The sequence below is a fragment of the Sinohyriopsis cumingii genome, chromosome 6 (genome assembly GCF_028554795.1).
Source record: "Sinohyriopsis cumingii isolate HCF-2022 chromosome 6, ASM2855479v2, whole genome shotgun sequence".
Classification (NCBI taxonomy): domain Eukaryota; kingdom Metazoa; phylum Mollusca; class Bivalvia; order Unionida; family Unionidae; genus Sinohyriopsis; species Sinohyriopsis cumingii.
The window spans coordinates 110,262,612-110,286,271 of record NC_142966.1 but is presented as its reverse complement, the minus strand read 5'-3'; the positions used below and the strand labels follow the sequence as shown (position 1 = coordinate 110,286,271).

General features: G+C 33.5%; 2 protein-coding genes across 11 annotated transcripts in view; one reads left to right on the top strand and one right to left on the bottom strand.

The window, feature by feature from the left end:
- Positions 1-23,660, bottom strand: part of LOC149797708 (receptor-type tyrosine-protein phosphatase delta-like) — a 263,521-nt gene that overhangs the window by 143,642 nt on the left and 96,219 nt on the right. The gene's annotated exons all lie outside the window — the stretch shown is intronic.
- LOC149797710 (uncharacterized) overlaps positions 2,353-23,660 on the top strand; it is an 85,189-nt gene continuing 63,881 nt past the window's right edge. Inside the window, exons 1-4 of one of the 4 annotated variants that reach the window (XM_089962646.1) lie at positions 2,353-2,821; positions 8,828-9,261; positions 10,381-10,550; positions 14,630-14,789. In XM_089962646.1, the coding sequence (XP_089818772.1) occupies positions 9,140-9,261; positions 10,381-10,550; positions 14,630-14,789 (452 nt within the window). In that variant the 5' untranslated portion in view covers positions 2,353-2,821; positions 8,828-9,139. Of the gene's footprint in view, positions 2,822-8,827; positions 9,262-10,380; positions 10,551-14,629; positions 14,790-17,920; positions 17,981-23,660 lie in introns of those variants that run through there. The other 3 variants (XM_089962645.1, XM_089962644.1, XM_089962647.1) reach the window with 3 other exon arrangements.

Below are 23,660 nucleotides of genomic sequence, written 5' to 3'. Positions count from 1 at the left end.
TTGGTAAAGACACTTCACTAGTGTCTATATTCTATAAAAAGCTCTATAGTGTGTAAATGGTATACAAATTTGTCCGAAATTTGTTCCAAAATATGACCCCCAGAGTAGTTGTAGTTAAAAGCAATTCTTGTGGGGGGCTTTTCCTTCCCCAAACTCGGGGCCATACCATAAACTCGAGTCTTGTTAAAGTCTTTAGACCATCGCCAACTCTGTGATAATTGCCAAACTGCCACTAGTCTTCCGCTAAAAGAATGCTCCAAAGATAATGCGCATATTTTATTTAATTCTTCGCTTCTTTATTTAAGAACTAGTAAGGGTCATCGTAAAGGGAAAAATATCCTTTGGAACTCGAAAAAGCTGGGGTCAACCAAATCATTGTGACCCTGTACGTCGGTTATTTAAATGATTTTGTAACATAAAGTTAATTTACACGCTCCTAGAAAAGCGCTGTAACTGTATTAACTAAAAATCAAAATCTAAATTATATTCATTTCAGAATTGTAGGTTAAATTGGCATTGGATGCATTTCTGATATTTGTGTATATTCAAACTTAAATTTAAAGATAAGCATATGGTCATGTGAACAAATAAGCAATATCAGTGATTAACTGCACTGGGGTGAAGCACATGAAGGTTCGTACAGGATGTAAGAGCTTATTTTAAATAATTTTCTGTCGTTTCTTTTTATCTATAACGCTACCTTTTAAAGTTTATGAATACCGTAGAAGTTTGACAGATTTTAACAGTGAATGATGATAGAATTTAAATTGTTCATTACAGTTGTCATAATTTACAGCTTGCGCCTTTATCGGATAATCTAGACTAAACTAACAAAGTCAATTAGAAGTCGCAAAATACGTACAAATCGGAAACAAAATTGAAAAACCCGATGCTATAAAGAACTCGAGTTCTGGCGTTTGCACTGTAATTTGCAAAGTTTGTCAAAATATATTTCAAAAGTATTACAGCTCTTCATATAAATTGTGGATAATGAAATGGTCTCTTAGAGCAGTAACTCATTTGGTACAGTATCTGACTTTTAATCCAGGGCATTCAGGCTCGATACAAGCCCAAGTCAGCCCGGGCCCGTAACTTGGGTGTATCCTTCTTCCATTTGCCCCGGTACGATTTAATCTTAACGTGTTCACGTGCAGTAAAAGACTCACAAACACATAGACGTACACAACAAAATCAAATTCGTGTCTTTCTGTCCATGGCAGAGGTGTATCAGGTTTCCGTGGCATAATTATTAAGAGTGCCCCTCCAGAGGGCAGTCATACAACTATCTCGTGATAAAGCAATGTTATATCGTAATAACGAAATGTTATTTCGTAATAACGCAATACAATCTCGTTATAACGCAATATTATCTCGTAATGACGCAATGTTATCTCGTAATAACGCAATGTTATCTCGTAATAACACAATACTATCTCGTAATAATGCAATACTATCTCATAAAAACGACAATTTTATTTTGTTACCTGGCGCTAATGGGCTTCCGTAGTATTCATCCGCACACTGACATTCTCATTTTAAGTCTTCCGGTCAAATTATGAAGATTGATTTATGAAATAATAACACTTAAAATATTTACAGAATCATATAGATTTGTACAATATTCTACAGCATATGCATACATTTTTCAAAGATTGGTAACATCGTCCATGAGATATCATAACAAATATATTTAAATTTAGGTTTCACGTTGTAACAATGCTGCACATTAGACACACTCGGTTGCACATGGATTTATAAAATATAGATGATGTATACGTTACAAATTAACGACAAGAGTAATTTTGACATAGATAACTTATGCGTATACAGTACAGTATATAATATTTTCTTGAAGAAAACATACTTGTTAAAACTACTGTCACAACTGTATTGTTGAGTTGGGCCGAACTGTCTTTCAAGTTGGGCCGAATTGTCCTTTTTTTTTTTTTTTTTGCAGTCTCAGGTGGGCCGAATTATCCTTATACCATTCCAATTGATGCAATATCACTTGGTTCATTGCAGAGCAGGCAATGTAAAGTCTATGCCGTTTTGTAAACTTTGAATTCAACACATTTAATGGCGATGTTGCTTGTAACACCAAGGAACTTGGTAGTATTTTTTTAGGAATATGTTACTGATTATGGTAGAGGGAAACGAGTTATCTGACAAAAATCTTGCTTTTTACGCTTTGATATTTTCCAGATGAGTGTCAATTTACATAGATAGAGTGTCAATTTACATCGATAGACTTCATTGCATTTTACAAAAGATTGTGAAATTGCTATAGTCGGGTGGTTAAATGGTTATTGACTTTCAGGGCGCTCAATGAGGCATATATGGTGGAGTAACTTTACTACATATCGTGATACACTTGCTCAAGGCCAAAATCTATATAACAAACTTGTATCTGCGATCTATTCCGATTACCTTCGGAGGGTTAAACCCGGAGTTGTTGAAGGCTGTAATCGAACCTGTTTCGCTGAAACGGAGACTTCCAACGATTTCTGTGGCAGAAATTCACCATCGATAGTACTTTGATGGACATGTCGAATACTATTTTGAATATTTGGTTACGGTTTAATTGTAACTGTAACGGTAAATAGTTTTTTTTATGACTTGTTAATTTCACATTTGAAATACAGGTGGTGAAAGTGAAAGTAGAGACGACAAGACGGTCACGTATTCCATGTTCAGTGATTTAGAGTGTTTAATGGACACGTACATTTTCTCAAACTATAAAGGATTATTTCCAGTGGTAAATGCTCAAATCAAGGCTCATGGTAGACCAACCAGATGTTCTCCGCGAACCTAGTCCTACAATGTAAGATCTGTCACATTATTTTAGTCCCACGTATAAGACATTAGTCCTACAATGTAAGACGTATCATATGTTATTTGTTTCAGTACTACACCCAGACGTCCAAAACATAATTATCAGCGTCGAGGTCTTACATATAGGCCTAGTAAGACCTCGACGCTGATATTTATGTTTTGGTGCTAAATAACGTGCGATACGTTGTGTGACTATCCGCCATCCTAAACTGTTTTATTTTATAGTGGCATCGTGGATATTTGACCTAGACTTCGTTGTTGTTTGATATATGGGTATTATTATCCAATTTGATTAAATAATAATAAAGATATATTTAATATGAATACAAATAAAAGCATCAGTGTCAATCGGGACTACAGACATACCAGCAGATCGGTATCTATATTGATTTCCAGTTAAAGGCATATGCAACCAGATTCAGTCATTCGCTGAACATTGGGTAACTCTTTACTTCCTAATCCATTTTAATTTAGGTTTGGTTTTTTTTTTCTTCTCATGAATAATGTACAATTTATGTGACTCCATGTCATTTTACCCTAAATCAAGCTCATACTGTGAGTTGTTTTAACTTTCAGCCTGTACTCCCGTGGTCATTATGCCTCGAAACATATTCGTCCTGATTATTGCTCTAAAATCACAAAACATCAGATATTTTGAAAGATTTGTCAACCTGTTAATGACAAAGAACTAAAAATAAGAGTTCTTCCAGTTGTCAATTGAAGTTGCTGTAAATTTTAATAGTTATTTTTTGTTGGGGGGGGGGGGGCCTTTTATCAGCACATGATAGGCTATAATACATGATAGCCAGTCTATCTATTTGAGGAAGAAGCTCATAAGAACCATCACATTTACATTAAAATTTAAAACATAATTGGTCAGTCTCAGTGATAAGTAAATTTGTGATTAGACTGATTATTTTTTCCAGAGGATATAAAAATATTGACCTTAATAAGTTTCCAAGGGCCCAAAATAAATTGTACCCCCAAAAAATCCAACAAATATCAATAAACAATAGTCATTGCACATATTAAGAAAAATAAATTTGTGTCAAAATCAGCAGGGGAGGTCACTCTAAGATTGCTTCATTCATATATTAGAATCTGCCTATTGAAACCCAAAAGTAATGGAAGAATGCATATTGAACAAGGATTAGATAAGGCATTATAAAGATCTGTTTATTATTTAAAAAAATTATTTGTATTTCTTTGGGTGCAGTGGTTAAAGTAATGAAGAGATATTGTTTGAGTACACATCATTGTGAGATCACACTTTTGATCTTGCCATTGAGATACTTTTAAAGCTCTGTTGAGTACACATCATTGTGAGATCACACTTTTGATCTCATCAGTCAGATGCTTTTAAAGCTCTGTTGAGATACAATTTTGATCTTGCCAGGCAGATGCTTTTAAAGCTCTGTTGAGTACATATCATTGTGAGATCACACTTTGGATTTCACCAGTCAGATGATTTTAAAGCTCTGTTGAGTACACATCATTTTGAGATCAAACTTTGCTTTTAAAACTCTTTTGAGAAAAGAATAACCCTTAGACATGACCATTTTATATAAAAATGTTGGCATCCTTATGTTTGAATAATAACTTGTGGATCCAGAGATAACATCTCAGTTAGAGATGGGCCAACGCAAAGTCCAGATGCTTCTTTTAGTGTGACTCTGAACAGCTAGTATATTAGTGAGCATTTTAATTACTCTGAACAGCTGGCATATTAATGAGCATTTTAGTACTGGTAACTATAAACAGCTGGTATAATAGCAAGCTTTATAGTCACTGTGAATAACTCGTATATAAAAATAATCATTCTAATCACTGAATAGTGTGTAACTATATATAAGTAAGCATTCTGGTGCTTGTAAATAGCTGGTGCTCATGTGGAGAGCTGAGTGAACTGAACATTAGTTTTGGTACGTAAAACGTTTTGAAAGCTATCAGAATATTACTGTACAGAAATATAGATTTATTGTTGTCATTAAAGTCTGTATCAGATTTAACTGAATTCAGTTTGAGTTCGATAACCAGACTGATTGATCAATATATACATTTGGCTTTTTAAATTAACTTTTGTTACTTATTCTAATTAGTCGGACAATTATCAAGTGTCATCTCATATTTGTGCTGTCAGCATTGCAATGATATTTATATCTGCATAAACTGAATATTTCACAGTGAGAACTAGGAAAATCGTTAAAAAGATAAAATTATATCTTCTGTCGGGTGGGTGGGTGGGTGGATGGTCCATGGATTTCCCTTTTTAAAACCACTAACCAAATTTGATATTAAATTTGTATTGTAAAACTTTTGAAGACCAAAAATTCCCAGGAGCAAATAAAATTGTCAGTTTTGAGAGATTTTTCATTTACATTGGTTTGCAAATGTCATCAGAAATTATAAGATATGATCAGTCATATCGTGAGGATCTTGTATGCATACTCTTTCATGTATATGAGTGCCTGGTTTAATTTCATGACATAATATGCATTCTGCTGTTGAATGTTTTACCATGCCTGTGTTTGAATTCTGTTTTAGTCCATGTACATCCATATGAAACTTATACTTTATGGCATCACAGCCGATTTGGGACCAACAGCTTGTCACATGGTCTATACAAGATTTTTATGGGATTTATTGTAGTGTCAAAATGGATCCAAATTTTTTGTTTTTGAGAGCTGAGGGAACTTAAATTTATTCAGATAATTTAATTGAAATTATAGAAGTAAACTTGTTGAACTGAAGACTTTCACTTTGAAGGGATTTTGGTTTATCTTTAAAACTTTCCTTTCTTGAATGTTTCAACCCATTAATATCACACATTTTGCATGAGAGAAACATGATTTGCTCATGAAATCTTGAAAACAATATATTATTATATTTACTGCTTAGCCATACTTGTGTAAAAATAAAAAAGGGAAGATAAAAACAGCCAAAACTGACACTCATTCATTTCATCTTCAAATACATTACCTGATTTGGTGGAACTACTACATGTACTACCTTTTGAATCCAGCCCTCCCAGATTAAAACATTTTAGGTAATAAGCAAAGGTTATCTGGCCACCTAGATTGCAGTAAGATTGATCTTCCTTTAATACCGAGATTGCCACCAAATCCTGTGAAAATGTCAGTTACTATTTCCGTTCATGCCAAGTAGTACGCTTTTGACAGACAGAGATTTCCTGCAAAATTCATATCAGCACTTTTGATGTTTCATACCTTAAAACATGAGAGATGAGTTTCATCTTTGAAGGGAAGTATACTCCATCAGATTCTGTAGATGTCTAACTTTTCTGTTTTTTTATATCTTTGACAACTTTTATGTGACATCACTTTCGCATCTTCACACACTTAGGCTTTTTTGGTAATGCCTGCATGAGATGCGATGACGTCCCCCACCATATTTCTATAACTGTATTAATAAGTGCAGGTATTGTGCATGTTCTAGAAAACTCATTTAATATTGCTGTATAATTTCCACTATGTCCAGATACATGCAGGTACATTTTCTATATTGTCTTGTGTTTATATTTATATTAGTGACACTTTGCTGATTTTACCTGTATAGAATGTCATTGGGCCTTTCATACAGGTAACATTGTCTTGCAATGGATATTGTAGCATCTACTTCATAATTATCAATGATGCTTCAGTACCTTGTAATGTGCAGGTTTGTGTGTACTTAAGAAAACTCGTTTATATTACTGTATGACTTCTGCTGTGGTCGGATACATACAGGTAAGTTTTCTGTACATGGTTTACTCATATCATCCACCTCATATCTTTTACCTATATAGACAGTCAAAAACTGGCCATCCTGCAGGTAACTTGTCGCTTGAATTGATTATTTAGCATCCACTCCATGAGTATTAATAGCAATGCTCTAATTCTCTACCTGTACAGGCCACATGCACCTTTTACAGGTATTTATAATTGAGTGTAACTCGTCATGGACACTCCTAAGTTCATGAAGTTGGACACATGTCACACTATGTGTATACTTGTTTATGTGTATGTGTCTGCTCTATTTTGAATTACAGATTTAGACCATGGTTGAGACCAGACTGACAACCACTCTATATTTGTAGTTTTCTGTGGATGTCAGTTTTTGAATACATGTTAGACTTTTAGACTTGCATATTATGGACACAAGTCAATGGATGGCAATTCTATGGGTACAGAAGGGGAAGGTGCAGAAGCATACCTTGAGGGATGAAGACATCTTCAGCTTGCACAGAAAGGTTCGAAACCATATTATAACTGGGAAGGGAGAGAGAGTAACAGCCTCAGTTACAATCTGACATATCAGAATTATGGACCGTCTGTGTGGATCAATATTCCATACCTCATCCCAGCCTCAAGAACTAGACAACACCATACCAGCCAAGATGGCCATGCTCCTTTATGACTGGACTCAGCCATATAACTCTGATTGCAGTAGACCATGACCACAATCAATCATACAGTTTCAGTCACCAGAAAAATGAACTTGTACAGTTCTGCCACTCATATAGGGCTGCTAGGCATTTCATGTATACAACCCACAGCTTAGTGCCTAGAAGCTGAATATTATAAGCATTACAAGATAGAAACTCAATATCATATTTATTGCAGACAGAAACATGGTCATACATATTACAAGACAAAATCTCACTATGTTACGTATTACAATACAGAAGCTCCGTAACATACCTGTTACATGACGGAAGCTCACTATTGAATGTCACCACCCTTGGAATACAGGAGGGGCCCAATCTGGAATTAGAGGGGTTTCAGGTGTTGGGCTATTGGATTTTATTAGTAATGTTAAAGACAGAAACTCACTAACAAGCATATATGTAACAAGACAGAACATGTTTAGGTTCCACCACTAATGATAATATTGCTACCCTGTATTGTTACAAAACTTGTGCTTTGTTTATCCCCATCACAAGGCTATCATTTTGTTTTATAGATGTAACTCATTTGCATCAGATTTTCAATGGAATCCATTCACGTGAACATTGGCTGGTGGAATTTGTTAAGTGTGCTTAAGAATAAAATGAATGAATTGTATATTCTTTCATTATATGCAAAGTGCACTTTTAAAAAAATTTGTTACCACTTCTCTAGTGGCCTAGGTGGTTAGAGGGTCCACCTCGGATGCAGAAGGTCACAGGTTTGAACCCCAGCCAAGACATACCAAAGACACTCAGCATTAAGAAGTTAGTGTTAGGACTGGTTGACCTGCTGTCAGGATAATGTGACTGGGTTGGACATGATACTACATGTCTGTGGCATGATGCCCCAGTGCTAGACATCACTATAAACTTATACACTGCAGACATCATAACGATATGGTTGAAAAGTTTTTAAAGTCACACTTTTTTCTACTGGAAAGAAAATGGCTGAGCCCCAGTTGGCCGAGCAACCTAAGGTAATCATATAAGTTACAGATCACTGCCATCTCAGTTCTGTCAGCATGGATTCATGTCTTGGCTTGACCAATGTTGGTGTGTGTGAAAGGTTGCCAATAGCTTCCCATAGGTCAATGGTTCTTCACAGGTTTGGTAGCCATGCATAGCTTGTCATGTGCTGAAAATGGCATTGAAACCAAGCCACATTAAACCTGAAAATCAACACACATAAGTCTGATTTGCTGCTTGTAAGTTCTTTGCTGTAAAGTCTTTTAATGATTGAATAGTACATACATATGCCTTGTAACTTTGTTCAAAAATTCTTATTTTTGTACACCAATGATTCATTTCTTGACTCTAACTTTATATACAGTGAACATTTCTGTTATTAAAAATTTACTAATTTTATACTTAGTGCTAAAATTCCTAATTACAAATATTAATTTACCATACACTTCAATAAATAATAAAAGTGTGCAAAAATGATTTACAATGCAGTATTTTTTTGTATTCTATTTTAGGTCATTAATTTCATTTTGACAACTGAAAAGTACAAAGATTCTTAATTGTATACCTCTCTTTTCCCCTTAGTTTTCAAGAAGATAGTGAATAAATCAGACCATCAATCCAGAGGTGTTAAGTTTGCAGTGGAGACCTGTTTTTCCACCATTGTTGATCCAGTTTTGAACACTTTGCGAACAAGAGGCATAAAAGAGGTTTAACTTGGCCAACAAGCCCACAGGAATTTGCAAACCCAAAACAGTACTTCATAAACCCCCTTCCACAACTCTCAGTCCAGTTTTGAAACCAACAGGCATTCAGAATAATTGAAATATTATCTTGGATATCAAAAAGGAGCTGGCAAGATTCATTGGACAGAAAAATGATGTTTAGACAGCCAAGATGAAAATGTCTGAGACTCTTAAAAGAATGACTCCACAAAATACTTTCAAGCAGATAATAGATGGTGCCGTAGCACGATGCTTCAAGGCAGATTTGGCATATCATGTACAAGAGAAACTACGGTAAGAATTGTTTGCCTTTGAATTATTTTTTTCCAAGTTATCCTATATATTTTTTATATTTCTTATTTTCTCTCTTCTAGAACATTTTCAGTACCATAAATACCTTGATAATAAATGAGGCCAAAAGTAAATGAATCACTGGTAATTTGAAGGTACATTGATTACAATTGTTGTTGTTGTAGGGTTTACTGCCATTTTTCAGCATAATATAGGCTATACATGGCAGCCAGTATCAGTGGTGGAGGAAGAACCCGGGAAAACCCTGGAAAGAACCACTGACCCACAAGAAGCTACTGGCAAGCTTTCTCATGTACCCACATTGGCCGAGTCCAAGACTCAAACCGACGCAGAAGGAGGTGAAGGTACATTGATGTTTGTGAGATAATCAATCATAATATTAAGAACCAGTGGTAGTATTTTCTTTGATCTTATTTTTTATAAAAGAAAACATTTTTGAGATTAGCAAGATGTTATTAAAGACACTACTCTGGACACATGCAGTTTTTTCACTTCAGTCACACAAACACATCAAATTTGAATTTCACTAGTTGGAGTAGAAAATTTTGTACTAAAAAGGCCTCTTTTTCTGTATATTGTAAATAACTGATTTACTTCCTTGACTGACGTTGCAGAAATAATGAACACAAAGTATATACTTGCTTATAAGATTAATCCCATTCCAAACAATTACAACATAGACTCTGATTTACCATGGCATAATGTGTCAAGAGACAGGGTCTGTGTTATTTGTTCTACTGATTAGCCCTAACAAACTGCATATGTCTGTACCCGCCATTTCATTATATGATGGCAGATCTGGGTCTGTGGAGTTTGATTTTGTACTGGAGTTATAAGCAAGTATATCCAGTACAGGGAATGCTTTGTGCAAACATATTTGCTACAGCAGACTAAAAAGGCTCCAAATCCTCCGACTTTTTCTTTTTAATTATGCTCAGGCAAACACACACAGTAAACTGTACAGTCACTTTTTGGATTAGCTTATAGTTATTATGTCAGCCATGTATTAGTTCGATCAGGCATGTGCAACCTATGGCACACAACCTGGCACCCAGGAGGAAATTCCACATGCATGAGTTACATAAACCATTTAATTTTCAGGAGTGCTGGTGGTAACCTAAAATGGAAGGATTTGCCTTCACAACATTGGTCAGATTGGTTCCAGCTAGAAGTAGAAGTTTTTGGTTCTGATGTAGCAATAGAAGTCTTCAGAACAGCTTTAAAAAGCATCTGGCATGAGAAATTTGATTTCCATAAAATGTGTAAATCAGGTAAGAATAGGTATAAGAGATGCATTAGTGCAAATGATCTGGCAGACATATTCATTAACATATTATCAAAGATATTCTTGGCAAATATTTGTGACAATTTTCTGTTTGGAAATGGGGTGTTGTCAAACATCATGGGGTTATTATATAATAAATATGGTAGATAGTTATCATGGTTACTTGGTGTACCAATTAATTACCACGTCACATAGGTTATACTCAAGTGACCATGTCACCGTGTAACTATAGCAGAGAGAATATGGAGATTTTAAATTTACCCAAAAGAAATGCTAAAACACATTATTTAATTTCAGCTCAGCACTGCTCTTAGTCTTCTGAATAGTGACCCCATCCCTCCCCCATACAAGGGCTCTGAACAACCACTCCATCTTGACCAGATTAAGCTTGACCGGGCCAAGTAATATGTTACTTATATTTGACACTGGGCCACGTATATGCAGAATCACACACTGAAAATAAATATGAATGCATTTTCTACCCTTAACAAGTACCGAACTTGCTTAACATTTGGCATCTATCAGTTATAAATAACTTGCACTGCCTACTTTAATGTTGTCAATCTAGAACATGATGCAAAGAAAACTACTACATTTTTTTTACAGACGTACCTAACTTAGCTTCATTTATTTCATACTCAAGTGTCCAAGTCACAGTGCAACTATTGCAGAGAGAATACTATGATTTTATATTTAGACAGAAGAAGCACTCTGACAGATCAAGGCTGAAAGCACATGTAGGTAATTTCAGAATTCAAAATGGCAGGGCTCAGAAAATTCACTCGTCCATTCAAACTGATTAGGCAAAAGTGGGCTGGGCTAACTAAAACATTACTTACATTCAACCTAGACAGAGTACATGCAGAATTACATATTAAGAATAAATCTGAATGCATTTTCTATCCTTAACAATCACCGGACTCCAGTGTCATTTAACTTTTGGTGTGCATCAATTATAAATAACATACATCTAACTTGTGCCTGATCTACCTATTTGTTGTCAGTTTAAAACATGTTGCAAAGAATTTAGCTACTTTATTTATTTACAGAGGTACTTCGTACAAGTCTGACAGCAAAATGGGTAAATATTATGATTGTGTTATGTTGCAGTTTTACACTTAGATCTCGATTTCATAATGGTGTTTGCATTTACAGTGACACTTTTCGGTAATTTAGGCAACATGCTGATATGAATAAAGGATTCCCTTTAAATGTGCTAGCACACATTTTTTATGAGTCAGACTTCTTAGAAATTAAGAGACAGGGAATGTAAAACATTCTGCAATTTTTCATCTGGCTTATGCTGGTCAAGGTATTTTCCAGACTGAAGCTATACTAATGCATTAGCATGCCAAATGAAAGCTGCCAGCCAATACCTTTATAAGCATGTAATTTCTTTTCATAAGAATGTCTTGCATACAAGATGAGTATTAATGAGCATTTTTAGAGTCTTGGTTGATTTCCACCAACTTTCACACAAAGCATTCTTTTATAATCTATTTATAAAGCAGTTGATGTTGAGATAACAGCTGATTGGTCAAAATCAGTTAATGTTCTTTTGGCCAATCAGCAATCTTCTATTTTGTGGCTCTATCATGTGTAGCTCTCTATGATTGTAGGTTTGATAAAATTTAATTATTTAGTATGAAGGTTTATGAAAATTGAGATGGAATTCTGATTCCATGTTCATGTTACTGATATTTGTCTTGTGACAAGCAATAACAATCATGCTTATATAAATATTACCTGGCACCTTTACTTTGGTGCAACAGTGTCTTAATAAAGCCTTACAAAAAAATGGTGATCTGGTGCAAGCACAACAATGTCTGACCAGACCAAAATCATATAATTTTGAAATTCTGCATCTCTTTACTTCTACCATATTTAACTTACAAAAATGTGTGATAGTTCATTGAAAAGGAGAATTATGACCCCTAGAGAAAGACAATTATGACCCCTAGAATACTGAAAGGTTTCACTGTGCACTTGAATGCCACTAAGAGATCATAGGATGTCTGTGCAACTGCAATTTATTTCAATGGTTTTGACCCATTTTAGTATCAACCTTGCATCATGTGCATCTGGTTCTTCAGCGAAAGGGTAAGCAGTGCAATGAAGTGCACTGTCTGGAGTATAGTGAACACAGGGACAAGTAACTCTTTCAATTCACATGTCCTAGGGTTGAGTTTTTTGGAAATATTTTTCCTGCACACACACAGGTACACACACAAATGTCCAACTCAAATATTCGGAGACGTCTTTATGTCGGCTTTCACCATACTGATAGACATAACGAACCTCAAAACCCTAGGCTGCTAAATCAGACCCTCACTCATGATGATATTGCTTTTTGGGTTAGGGGCTGATATCATCTGTTCATTAAAAGCTGCAATTATATGCAGCCAATTTTGGCTGAGCACATCGGTGTACAGTTTTACACTTACCTGTATTTCTCTGTAGAGCTACTATTGGCTGAAGGGTTCTTTGCTGACATTTACATTATATTTCTGGAGCAAATCCTATGCCTGGTGACTTGCAAATCCATGTGGAATAGCACAACCACCTGTCATATGGCCATTTTTAATTCCATGCTAGATATGGCTGTTACCAATTACCGGTATGTGTCTAAAGTGTATGCAGGTTTGTTCCAGAATGACTTGCATGCAACAAAATTGCACATTTTAATGTATGGGTGACATCAGACCCACATATTGTCCATGACATTAAGAACACAGGTTTGGGGGGTTGATTTATCAGACTACACTCAAAACCCAACTTGTCAAGTGTGTATGAGTGATCTTTATACTGGTAGGTAATCCTGCATACAACAGTAGTTGTAGTTGTGCAGAAAATTGGCTGGTCAGAACACAATTTAAAAGTAGCATCTCCCATAGACTCTGCTTGTGAGTTCTAATTACCTGATTCCGGACATGTTTCAGTCTGGAACAGTTATGTTTGTTTTTGACAAAGTGATATAAATTGAAGTGATTTAATTACATTGTAGTACAGCATCACTCATTACCTCTATGATTTTTCTGATACGAGCTCTAGGAGACATTGGAAATTAGATGGTGTGATTGCAACATTTGTTTTTCATTGCAAAATGAATAGTGAACTTGTTTGCACAACTTTATTTTAGCAACTACATTCTGTAAAAAAAGGTGACAACATTATCAAAACAGTAAACACAATTTTGGAGAATAATTGACTGATATATATTTTCCGGTAAACTGACTAAGCAGTCTTTCTGTTTCTGAATTCAGTTGTGTTTTGAGTCAATGCATCATAGTGAAAAATAATTCACTCAGCAACTTGCAATTTTCTTCATTTGTATGATAAGGGGAATATGTTGTCTTTAACCAAACTGGCACTATTGTTTGAGAAAATGTAGCAACACAGGGTACTGTTCTCAATGTTTTTCTTTGTAATAGTCCTTATTTTGAGACCACTTTACCTCAGATGCAGGAGGTCGCAGGTTCTAACCCCAGCTGAGTCATACCAATTTAGACTTACAAAAATGGTACTAACAGCTGCCTCACTAGGTGCTCAGCATTAAGAGGTTAGTGTTAGGACTGGTCAGCCTGGTGTCAGGATAATGTGACTGGGTGGGACATGATGCTGCATGTCTGTGTCATGATGTCCTAGTGCTTGACATCACTACAAACTGCCACACTACAGACATCATTGTGATATGACTGAAAAATTGTTAAAGATACATTAAAAATCCAAATCACACATACACACTCTTTATTTTGAAACACACGTTTAATGTAGTCTACAGCAAGATAAAGCACACCAAATATCAAATCTTCCCATAATTATGAATTATTAATTGCATTCCTAATTATGGCAATTATTTCAAAAGATTAATTACCGCAACATTTTTACCTGATTAGTTGGTCTTAATCCCCATAACATTTTCTTGACTAGGTTTTTTTATATGAGCATAAAATGAATTTTGCAGCAAAACTTTGCCAAGGTCATGTGCTTTCATGTCAGAAATTTAATGATTTTGGATGTATTTTATATGCAAAAAATATTTATCAAAATCTTTATATTTTCCAGATGATGATGACATACAGCTTGTAAAAGCAGCCCTCTCTATGAAGGGGAAAAACTTCCTTAAACGTTTTGTGAGACGTCATCATTGTTACATTGACCTAACCTTGCCAAGTGGCACTAAGTTTGAAAAACCCAGAAAAAATTCAGCACATTACAGAGAAAGGTAAAACTCAGATCTTCAAAATGCATTAAAAGTCTTCACAAGTATGTATGTATGATGATAGGTATTAATTCCAACCAGCTGAGATGTTTTTTTGCAAAGTTCCCTGTGATGGGGTGACAGGTCAAAATTACTAAAATGTTAGTTAGACAATTTCTAATATTCTTTTGACCAAAATATGTCATATTTGCATTGATAATAGAAACACCTTAATTTGTTTGTGTCTTTTTCTATACACATCCATCTTAATATCTGACATTCCTGAGTAGCATATATGTTGGCAAACTTGTGCAAAAACCATTCCGTGTGGACAAATAAAATTTTACTTTCAAATTTTTATCCATATCCAGATGACCTGACTCGATATTTTGATTCTTAAAGTATTTTTTAAATTTGTTCACACATTTTAGAATTCATTATTTTTATACAAAAGTCTTGTTAGGATAATTAATCTGAAAATGGGCTTGTTCAGAATATCAACAAAAAATCAGTTTTTTTTAGACCTTTCACACCCCATCTATAATTTTTTACACTTACATCCCACCACATTACCGTTAAAATACCTAACATGGGGTGGAATGGGTCAGGGGAATCAATATTAGATAGCAGTTTTCTGTATGAATCAACAGTTACAAAGTACTTATAAGAAGTAAGCGAAATTGCTTGTGATACATGTCTTACTGGTAGTATTACGATGCTATGGTCTTAAACTAAGCAGCAGAAGAGAGTGAAAACCAACACGTTTTGGACAGTTAATCAAAATAATTTATTATGCTGGTCTAGAATACAAAAAAGAAAATTTAAAAAGAACTTATAGTATTGTCAGTTAAAAGCAAATAGTCCTAAATATTCTATCACAAGGCCAAATGTATGGAGTATTCTGAATGAATTCCAGTGGCATTCAAAGTGAATTTCAACATTGATTGTGCTAATGTGCAAGTAGTCTGGAATAGTGTTGGTGTGCCACAGCCTTGATATATTACAATGATATAGTCCAAAATGTCATTCATTGAATTCACATTTACACCAAAATAGTGATTTAATCCTAAAGTCAAGGAGCACTTGTAATTCCAGTTAATATTTCAAATAAATAAATTAAATCCTCTCAACTGAATACAACTTGATTCCAAGACTGATATTAACATATGTAATGAGTAATTCTTTTGATGACAACCTTGATATAAAAAAACTAAGACACAAAATCAGAACTGGGAAAGTCAAAAGTTCATTTTCCCTTCAAATTCATAAACAAGATCACTTCTAGAGCATTCCTAATTTCTTTAAAAACAATTAGCCTTGAATCCAACAACTGAAAATATATTTTCCTCCAAGAAATAATGATCTTAAAATATAACCTAAAAATAGACATGTATTAACTATGTAATATATTGTTTACAAGACAAAACATGTAAGTTGTCAGGTAAGTCTCTACCCTCAATTACTGACCACAGTCAACCACAAAATTAAATATACATAACATTAGTTGTTTTGCATCAGTTACACTTGTAAACCTTTCCCCCAAAATAAGATTTCTGATGATTGTTATTGATTATACGAAAATGGCCATCAGAATAAAATGTCATTGTTTAAACAGACTTGTTGGTCTGTGCATTGGACTGCACTTAATGGTGCAGTTATTGTATTCCTATACCCTTGGTAAGAGCAACATTTCAGTGTAATTTAGCTGCACAAAAAATAACAATATCCATGAAAACATTCTTAAATGCATGTTATTATCCTATGTGAGCTGCCATATCCATCATTAGTAAAATCCACTTGCCATAAATAAAATTGAAATGTGGTAGGCATATTTTTATTCATACATGTATATAAACTTGAAGCAGACAAAGAAATTTGGTAGGCATATTTGTGTTCATACATTTACATAAACTTGAGGTTGACAATGAAAGTTGGTAGGCATATTTGTGTTCATACATGTACATAAACTTGAGGTTGACAATGAAAGTTGGTAGGCATATTTGTGTTCATACATGTACATAAACTTGAGGTTGACAATGAAATTTGGTAGGCATATTTGTGTTCATACACGTACATAAACTTGAGGTTGACAATGAAAGTTGGTAGGCATATTCATTCAGGTGCATAAAGTTGGTAGTCATATTTGTGTTCATATATGTACATAAACTTGAGGTTGACAATGAAATTTGGTAGATATATTTGTGTTCATTCATGTACAAAATCTTGTGACATACAATGAAAGTTGGTCAGCATATTTGTACATACATGTACTCTTGAGGTAGGCATGTTTGTGTTCATAGATGCGCATAAACTTGTAGCAGACAATGAATTTTGGATGAATATTTGTGATCATAATTGTATAACTTAATTAGATTTTCATGCCATTTTTCAACTTTTTGTTTGTTTTACATTATTGAACATATTTGGACAAACCTTTTGGTCAGCAGTGGGTAAATTCTTATTGAGCAAACACACATTTACAGTTACTTGTAACATATAATGAGTTTCAGAATACATAAATAATATTACCCTGTCATTTAATGTTACTGCAAATTTCATCTAATAGAAATTTCAAGGCATAATTATGTGAACAGCAAGCATTATATCCATTTGACCACTCAGAAATAACAAAGACTAGTTATCAGATCTTTTTATTTCAGTTATACATTATTATCCATACAAGGAATTCATGCTAATGGATCACATAATTTAAGTATGTGGTAGAAATTTCATGAAAACTGGATGTGTCAATGATGACAAACATCTTTTCATCTATCAAACTCACAAACTCAACTCAAACTTTATGATCCCAGTATTAAAATCTTAGCCTTTTATTCTTATCATTTATGATTGCATGTTTGTTTATTTGTTTGGATTTATCCTCCTGATGTGATTTTACAGTATTTATCTTTGCATATGTAGAAGTTGGTTTTAATTTGCACTATATAGCCAGTAATGTGTAGATGTACCTTTAACCATGTGCATAAATATATACCCAGTATTAAGGGGAGAGGTAAAGTTCCACTATCATCGGTCAGAACTTGGCTGTTGTTGAGGAAGGTTGCTTTTCAGATTTATCTTATTGACTGTTTGGTGACTACTAAGATAATAAAATCTGAATGTAATTGACATTATATTTACACCCAATAGATTTCCTGTCATTTCAAACTGTTGTGAGTAGATTTCAAGAGATGCTGCCAGGACAAATGAATGAGGTAATCACGCAAAATTTGTTCGAATTCGTGCACTTGGAGAGAAGTGAAGCATGAGGCCTCCCTCAAATTAGTTTTAAGTTGCGCATATAAAAATGTACTCTACACAGCATGCCATTTTTACTTAACTGTTAACCTTAAAGTGCTTGTTATGATACAATTCACATCACCACATAGGTATTGTAGCACTTGTCATGACATCACTTTTAATCCAATTAGTCAACTTTTTAGACATATGTGTTCTTTGCTTGACATTAATGGTTGTTAAATTAAATTTTATTTGACACATTGAGCCCAGGAATAAACATTCTTTATTAATCTGAATCTTGCTTCAAGGAAGGTTTACAAATGCATGTTTGGAAATGCTACCTAGAACATCAAAAACTGGCTGATTCCCATCATGGTTTATCTTCAAATGATGATAACAATGATGTTTAAAGTTATGAACTATATCACATTACTGGAGCATAGAAAAAATTAAAAATGATACCAGTGAGTGATTTTGAAATTGAACATGATCTTGAATGTGAGTCTGATTTACATGCTAGATGAACAAAAACAGCATGCAGGTCAACACCTCTTTCAATGCCTTTTCAAAATTACTTGTAGAAAGCCAGAATACCAGTCCTAATTAAAATGCAAACAATTGAAACGTAATGTCCAGTTTTCATTTCTTTTATCAAACAGTTTAGCTCTGCAGGATATTTTGCTATGAAACTATGTAGCCCTATCAGGTTTAAAATAACTGTCAATAATAATAATAATAATAATAATAATAAAGACTTTATTTAGAGAAGGTAACTCAATTAGTTACAGAACTAATCTACACCTTGAGGCCTTCTAGCTGGTGTATTCAATAATATACAGTATATACAACATGATGTGAAAATCAGGCTTGACACTAAATAATTAGTGATTTTAAAAATCAAAATATCAATCCTGGAACATAAGCATAGACATCTGTGAACACATAAACATATATAAAATATAAAATATCATCCTGCATGGAAAAATTCAACTGTGAAAATTATGAAAAGTACAGAAAAGCAGGCGATGTTTATATTACTAGAACTGTTCAATTGTCATAAGATTTCATCATATGCAACATCGATTATGAAAAGAATAACCGGTAGGAGCCTGCTTTGTGTCACTGGGAATGTTGTTCCATATCAGTGGACCAGTATATTGAAATTTTTGTTAAACAATTCCTTTTTTAGTCTTGGCATAATGTAATTTTTACTTCTAACAGACCTTAAATCTAAGATGAAATTAAAATGTAAAGATATTTATTTGATTAAAATATCTTCTCTTAAAATGGACTTTTAAACCCTAATATAGCATTATTCAGCTAATGAGAAATCTGGTATAATAGCTAGCAAAGCACCGATATAAGAACGTGAACCCTTTGACAGAGTTGACAGTAGTAACAAAGATCTTCTTTTTGGGACTGAAGTATCCAAAAGACAATACCCATGAGCTGTGGAAAATCGTACACAAGAACCATACAGAACAGTTTCCCAAATTGTTAAAGCTAGCTTAGCTAGCTATGTGTATGCCCCTTCAAACAGAAGACTATAAGCAGCATTCATAGACAGATAAAGCACAGATTAAGCACAGAAACAATCAACACATTAATGTTTTTACAGCTAGAGATGAGATCATTGAGAAATTCTGATTTCATTAGAGTACTGACAGTGTCATACAGGAAGAAAAAGAAATGTTTATTGAAGTTGAAGTGTTAGGTAAATATTGAACTTTGGCTGTTTCATCTGCCCCCCCCCCCCCCTTCTTTTTTTCTACACCCTTTATTTTTGTCACAAGCAAAAGCTGAGTATGATCTTAATATAAAATCCTGGTAGCATCTTTGGAGTATATTAGTCAACAACTCCAAACACCACAAAGTCAAGATAGACATAAGTGCGGAATTCTTTACACCATTTTGTATACATTAGGTAGGTAAGAAAGCTCCACTTGCTTGACCAATCATAATTACACAATAACATAATGACGCATATCATTTCTAGCCCAACCAGCTGATTTTAAGACTTCCCGTACAGAAATTTCTCATGGATTCTGTATGGAATACTTCAGGACTGAAAAACTTTTGGAATCAGACAATTTATTCCATATCAATTCCATAAGTACTTCACAGCAAGTGAAAATTCCATATGGAATAAAGTTGCAACTTTAATCCATAAGCACTTTTTTCCATATGGAAAGCAGGCTCATGTATTATAGCATCATGGAAAATACTCTCTGAAGAATTTATAACCTAAACTATCTGATTCAAACAGAAATATTGGTGGGAGTAAGAGTACATGTATGTGTCAGTGTAGCTGATGTGGAAGGATGAATATATACTCATATAAATTTGGAGTAATGCACGTATGTCAGTTTTCTTTAATTTATTTCCACAGATGTTTAAAAACAGACAAAGACATGACCAAAAAAGTAGAGAAAATATAAACATGATCAGAAAATTAATATCTGGTAGTACAAGCATAGATGAATCTTTGGACTTAAAAAATTTGGTGCAAGGTAGATTTTGGGCTTGATCATGATGTTTATTCTGAAAAGTAATTTTTTTGGCTTCCTATTAAAATATGCTCTACAAAAATCATACCCTAGTGAAAATGTGACTTGAATTTCAGCAAAATCTCTGAACATTTCTTGACATTCACTCAAATGTCCTTTTTTCACAAAAATTTTGGTATTTTAGGAGATTTTACCAAAATTTCTGAAAATATCAGTGAAATTTTGTGATTGAAATTTCACTGACTCTGCAAACAATTCTGAAAATATCAGTGGGAATTTGTGATTGAAATTTCACTGAGAGTTTGTCAAAAATTCTAAAAGTATAGTGATATTTTGTGATTGTAATATCACTGACATTTCAGTAAAAAAAATATCAATAAGATGTAATAAAATTTATTTATTGTTTCTTGTACAATTTGATTGATTTTCAGCAACATTTATATTCCTTGTTTCTGATAGCTGTAACTGTATTGTTTATTTTGTGCTCAATAACTTCTTTCCACATCTTTCCATGTTATATTTCTTTATAAAATTTTGTTATTGTTGTTGTTGTATTTTTGTTTAACTTAAACTGGATTTAACTTCCCTCAAACAAGTTTTCATGTTTTCTGTTTTAAATCAGAATTTCGCTTTTCTCCTGACCTGAATCTGATTTTCCTCGATATGGACCCTTTTTCAATATCAACTCCGAAAGTTTTTTTAAATAATGCTCTATCCGGTCCTATTCCGCAACGAGCTTTCTAATAAGTATTTGATCTGTTTATTATTTAAAGGATGATCACTGTAAAGAGCTTTCTGATTGGTCAAAATTTTGTACTTGCCCAATGAATCATTACATAATGAAACCTGATGGGAATGCTAAACATGGTGATTCGAGTGGGATACGAGCTTGAATAACTATTTGAAAAATGTGCGGCAATAAGAATAGCTTGAAAGCAAAGTTGATGGGAACGTAATTGGTCAGTCTGTATGAAAACTGAACGCAAGGACTAGCATTTTTCTTTTTGTGCTATAAAGAGTTTCACAGTAGCGGCTAATGTGCTAAATAGGACGAGGAATTGAACCAGGATGATTTCAAAGTTATATAACTTCCAGAATGAATTTAAGGAGGACAACATATAGATCACTGGTGGGAATTGTTGCGAAATACCCATGTCTATCAAAGATCATCATATCTTTGCTGAATTTTCTTGGCCCACACATAGAATCATCTTTCAATATCGTGAGGCATTATTATGTATATTATCAAAATATTCTAGGTGTGTTGGAATTCAGTGTAAATAAGAGTAATTATATCATGATAAACGTTTGTCACGGCTGCTTATGGAACAAGGACTAATTCAAGAGATCATAACAGCATCATAGTTTGTACAATCAAAAATCAAGTCTGCAGTACAAGTGACATATGGCAGGCTCCTAGCATTTCTTCTTTTCATGTCTCAAATGGATGCTTTTCTGTAATTTTGCATTATTTTCACAGTTGAATTTTTCAATACAGATTTATATTTTATATTTTATATATGTTTATGTGTTCACAGATGCCTGTGCATATATTCCAGGCTTGATACTTTGATTTTTAAAATCACTTAATTATTTAGTGTCAAGACAGATTCTTCACATCATGTTGTATATACTGTATATATTGTACATAACAGATAGAAGACCTCAAAGTAGGTTAGTTCTGTAACTAAATTACCTTCTCTAAATAAAGTCATTATTATTATTATTATTATTATTAACTCCCATATCTCTTGCCTTGGCTGTCATATAATTACAACATCAGTAAAAAAATTTCATGCAAACTTAATATCACCTTGGTTAATAAAGTCCTGTTTAATTTATATTCATTATTAATTTGAAACCTTCTGAAATGTCTGAAAAACTATTGAAACTTAAGTAAAACACTAAATGATCAAAATTGTAGTGAAATTTCACAAAAGTTTTAATTAAATATTTGTGAAATCTCACCAAACTTTTAAGTGAAATGAAAAAGACTTAAGTGATGCCATCATGGATTAGGTTTTGTATGTGAGAAAGAAAATGAGGACAAGAAAAACCTAAATCTTATTTGATAATGTCTTTCAAAATAAAATTTATGATCCATTTTAAATATTGCTATGAATATTTACCAATAATGTCTAAGAATCATTATGCAGTTTAATAGAAATGTGAAGCAGATTTTTGTATGGTTTAGGCAGAAAGCGCTTAAAAAACCAGTCTGAAATCTGCCTTAAGTATGCATGGAAAATTTCGTATGGGGTGAACTATTACCGAATTCCATATGGACCATTTACAAATTCCATATGGTATATTTGCCAAATTCCATATGGATTATTGCCAAATTTCATACAGAATTTTAATTTTTTTCCATATGGACAATCTACAGATCTCATGGACTAATTTGCATATTCCATGGGATTTTCCAGACAGAGTACATAAGGAATCCATAACATTTCCATACGGATACACTGAAATCCATAAGAGTGCTTCAGCTATAGAATAAAAATGTCCATATGGATATTTCTGTAAAATTACATATGAATTCCATATCCAATCCATGTGGAAAATTTTGTATGGGTCGGTATTTAAATGCTAACAGTCCGTGACACTCTTATACTCTTATTTCATCTTGCTCCTGCAAGTATATTAGTTATTGCATTTTAAATTTATTTGCTATGAAACAGAATTATAGGAGATGCAGGCAGTACATTTTAACAGATAAATACTTACATCAATGCAATATTTGTGTTTGAAACAATATTTTTGGCAGTACTGAGATGTAATATTTTTGTGTTTCATGTATTTTTTTGTACCCTTTAATTTTTTGTACATAATCCAGTTATCAAAATCATAATTATTTAAATGTATCATAATTTTTCGTACATATCACTTTTTATTTTTCAAAAAATCCATTAAGTTTCGGACATAAAATTTCTACTAATAAGATTTACATTACATTTTGCAAAAAGATAGATAATACCTAATATTGCCATTTTGTTTTTATAAAACATAATAATTACAAAGAAAATACAATGATTGATACATAAGCTCTCTTATTGTCAATACAACATATACTGGTGTTTATTAGCAAATGGACAAAGGACTTCACAGACCATACCTTTAAATATTATTGTTAATTAGTTCTCCT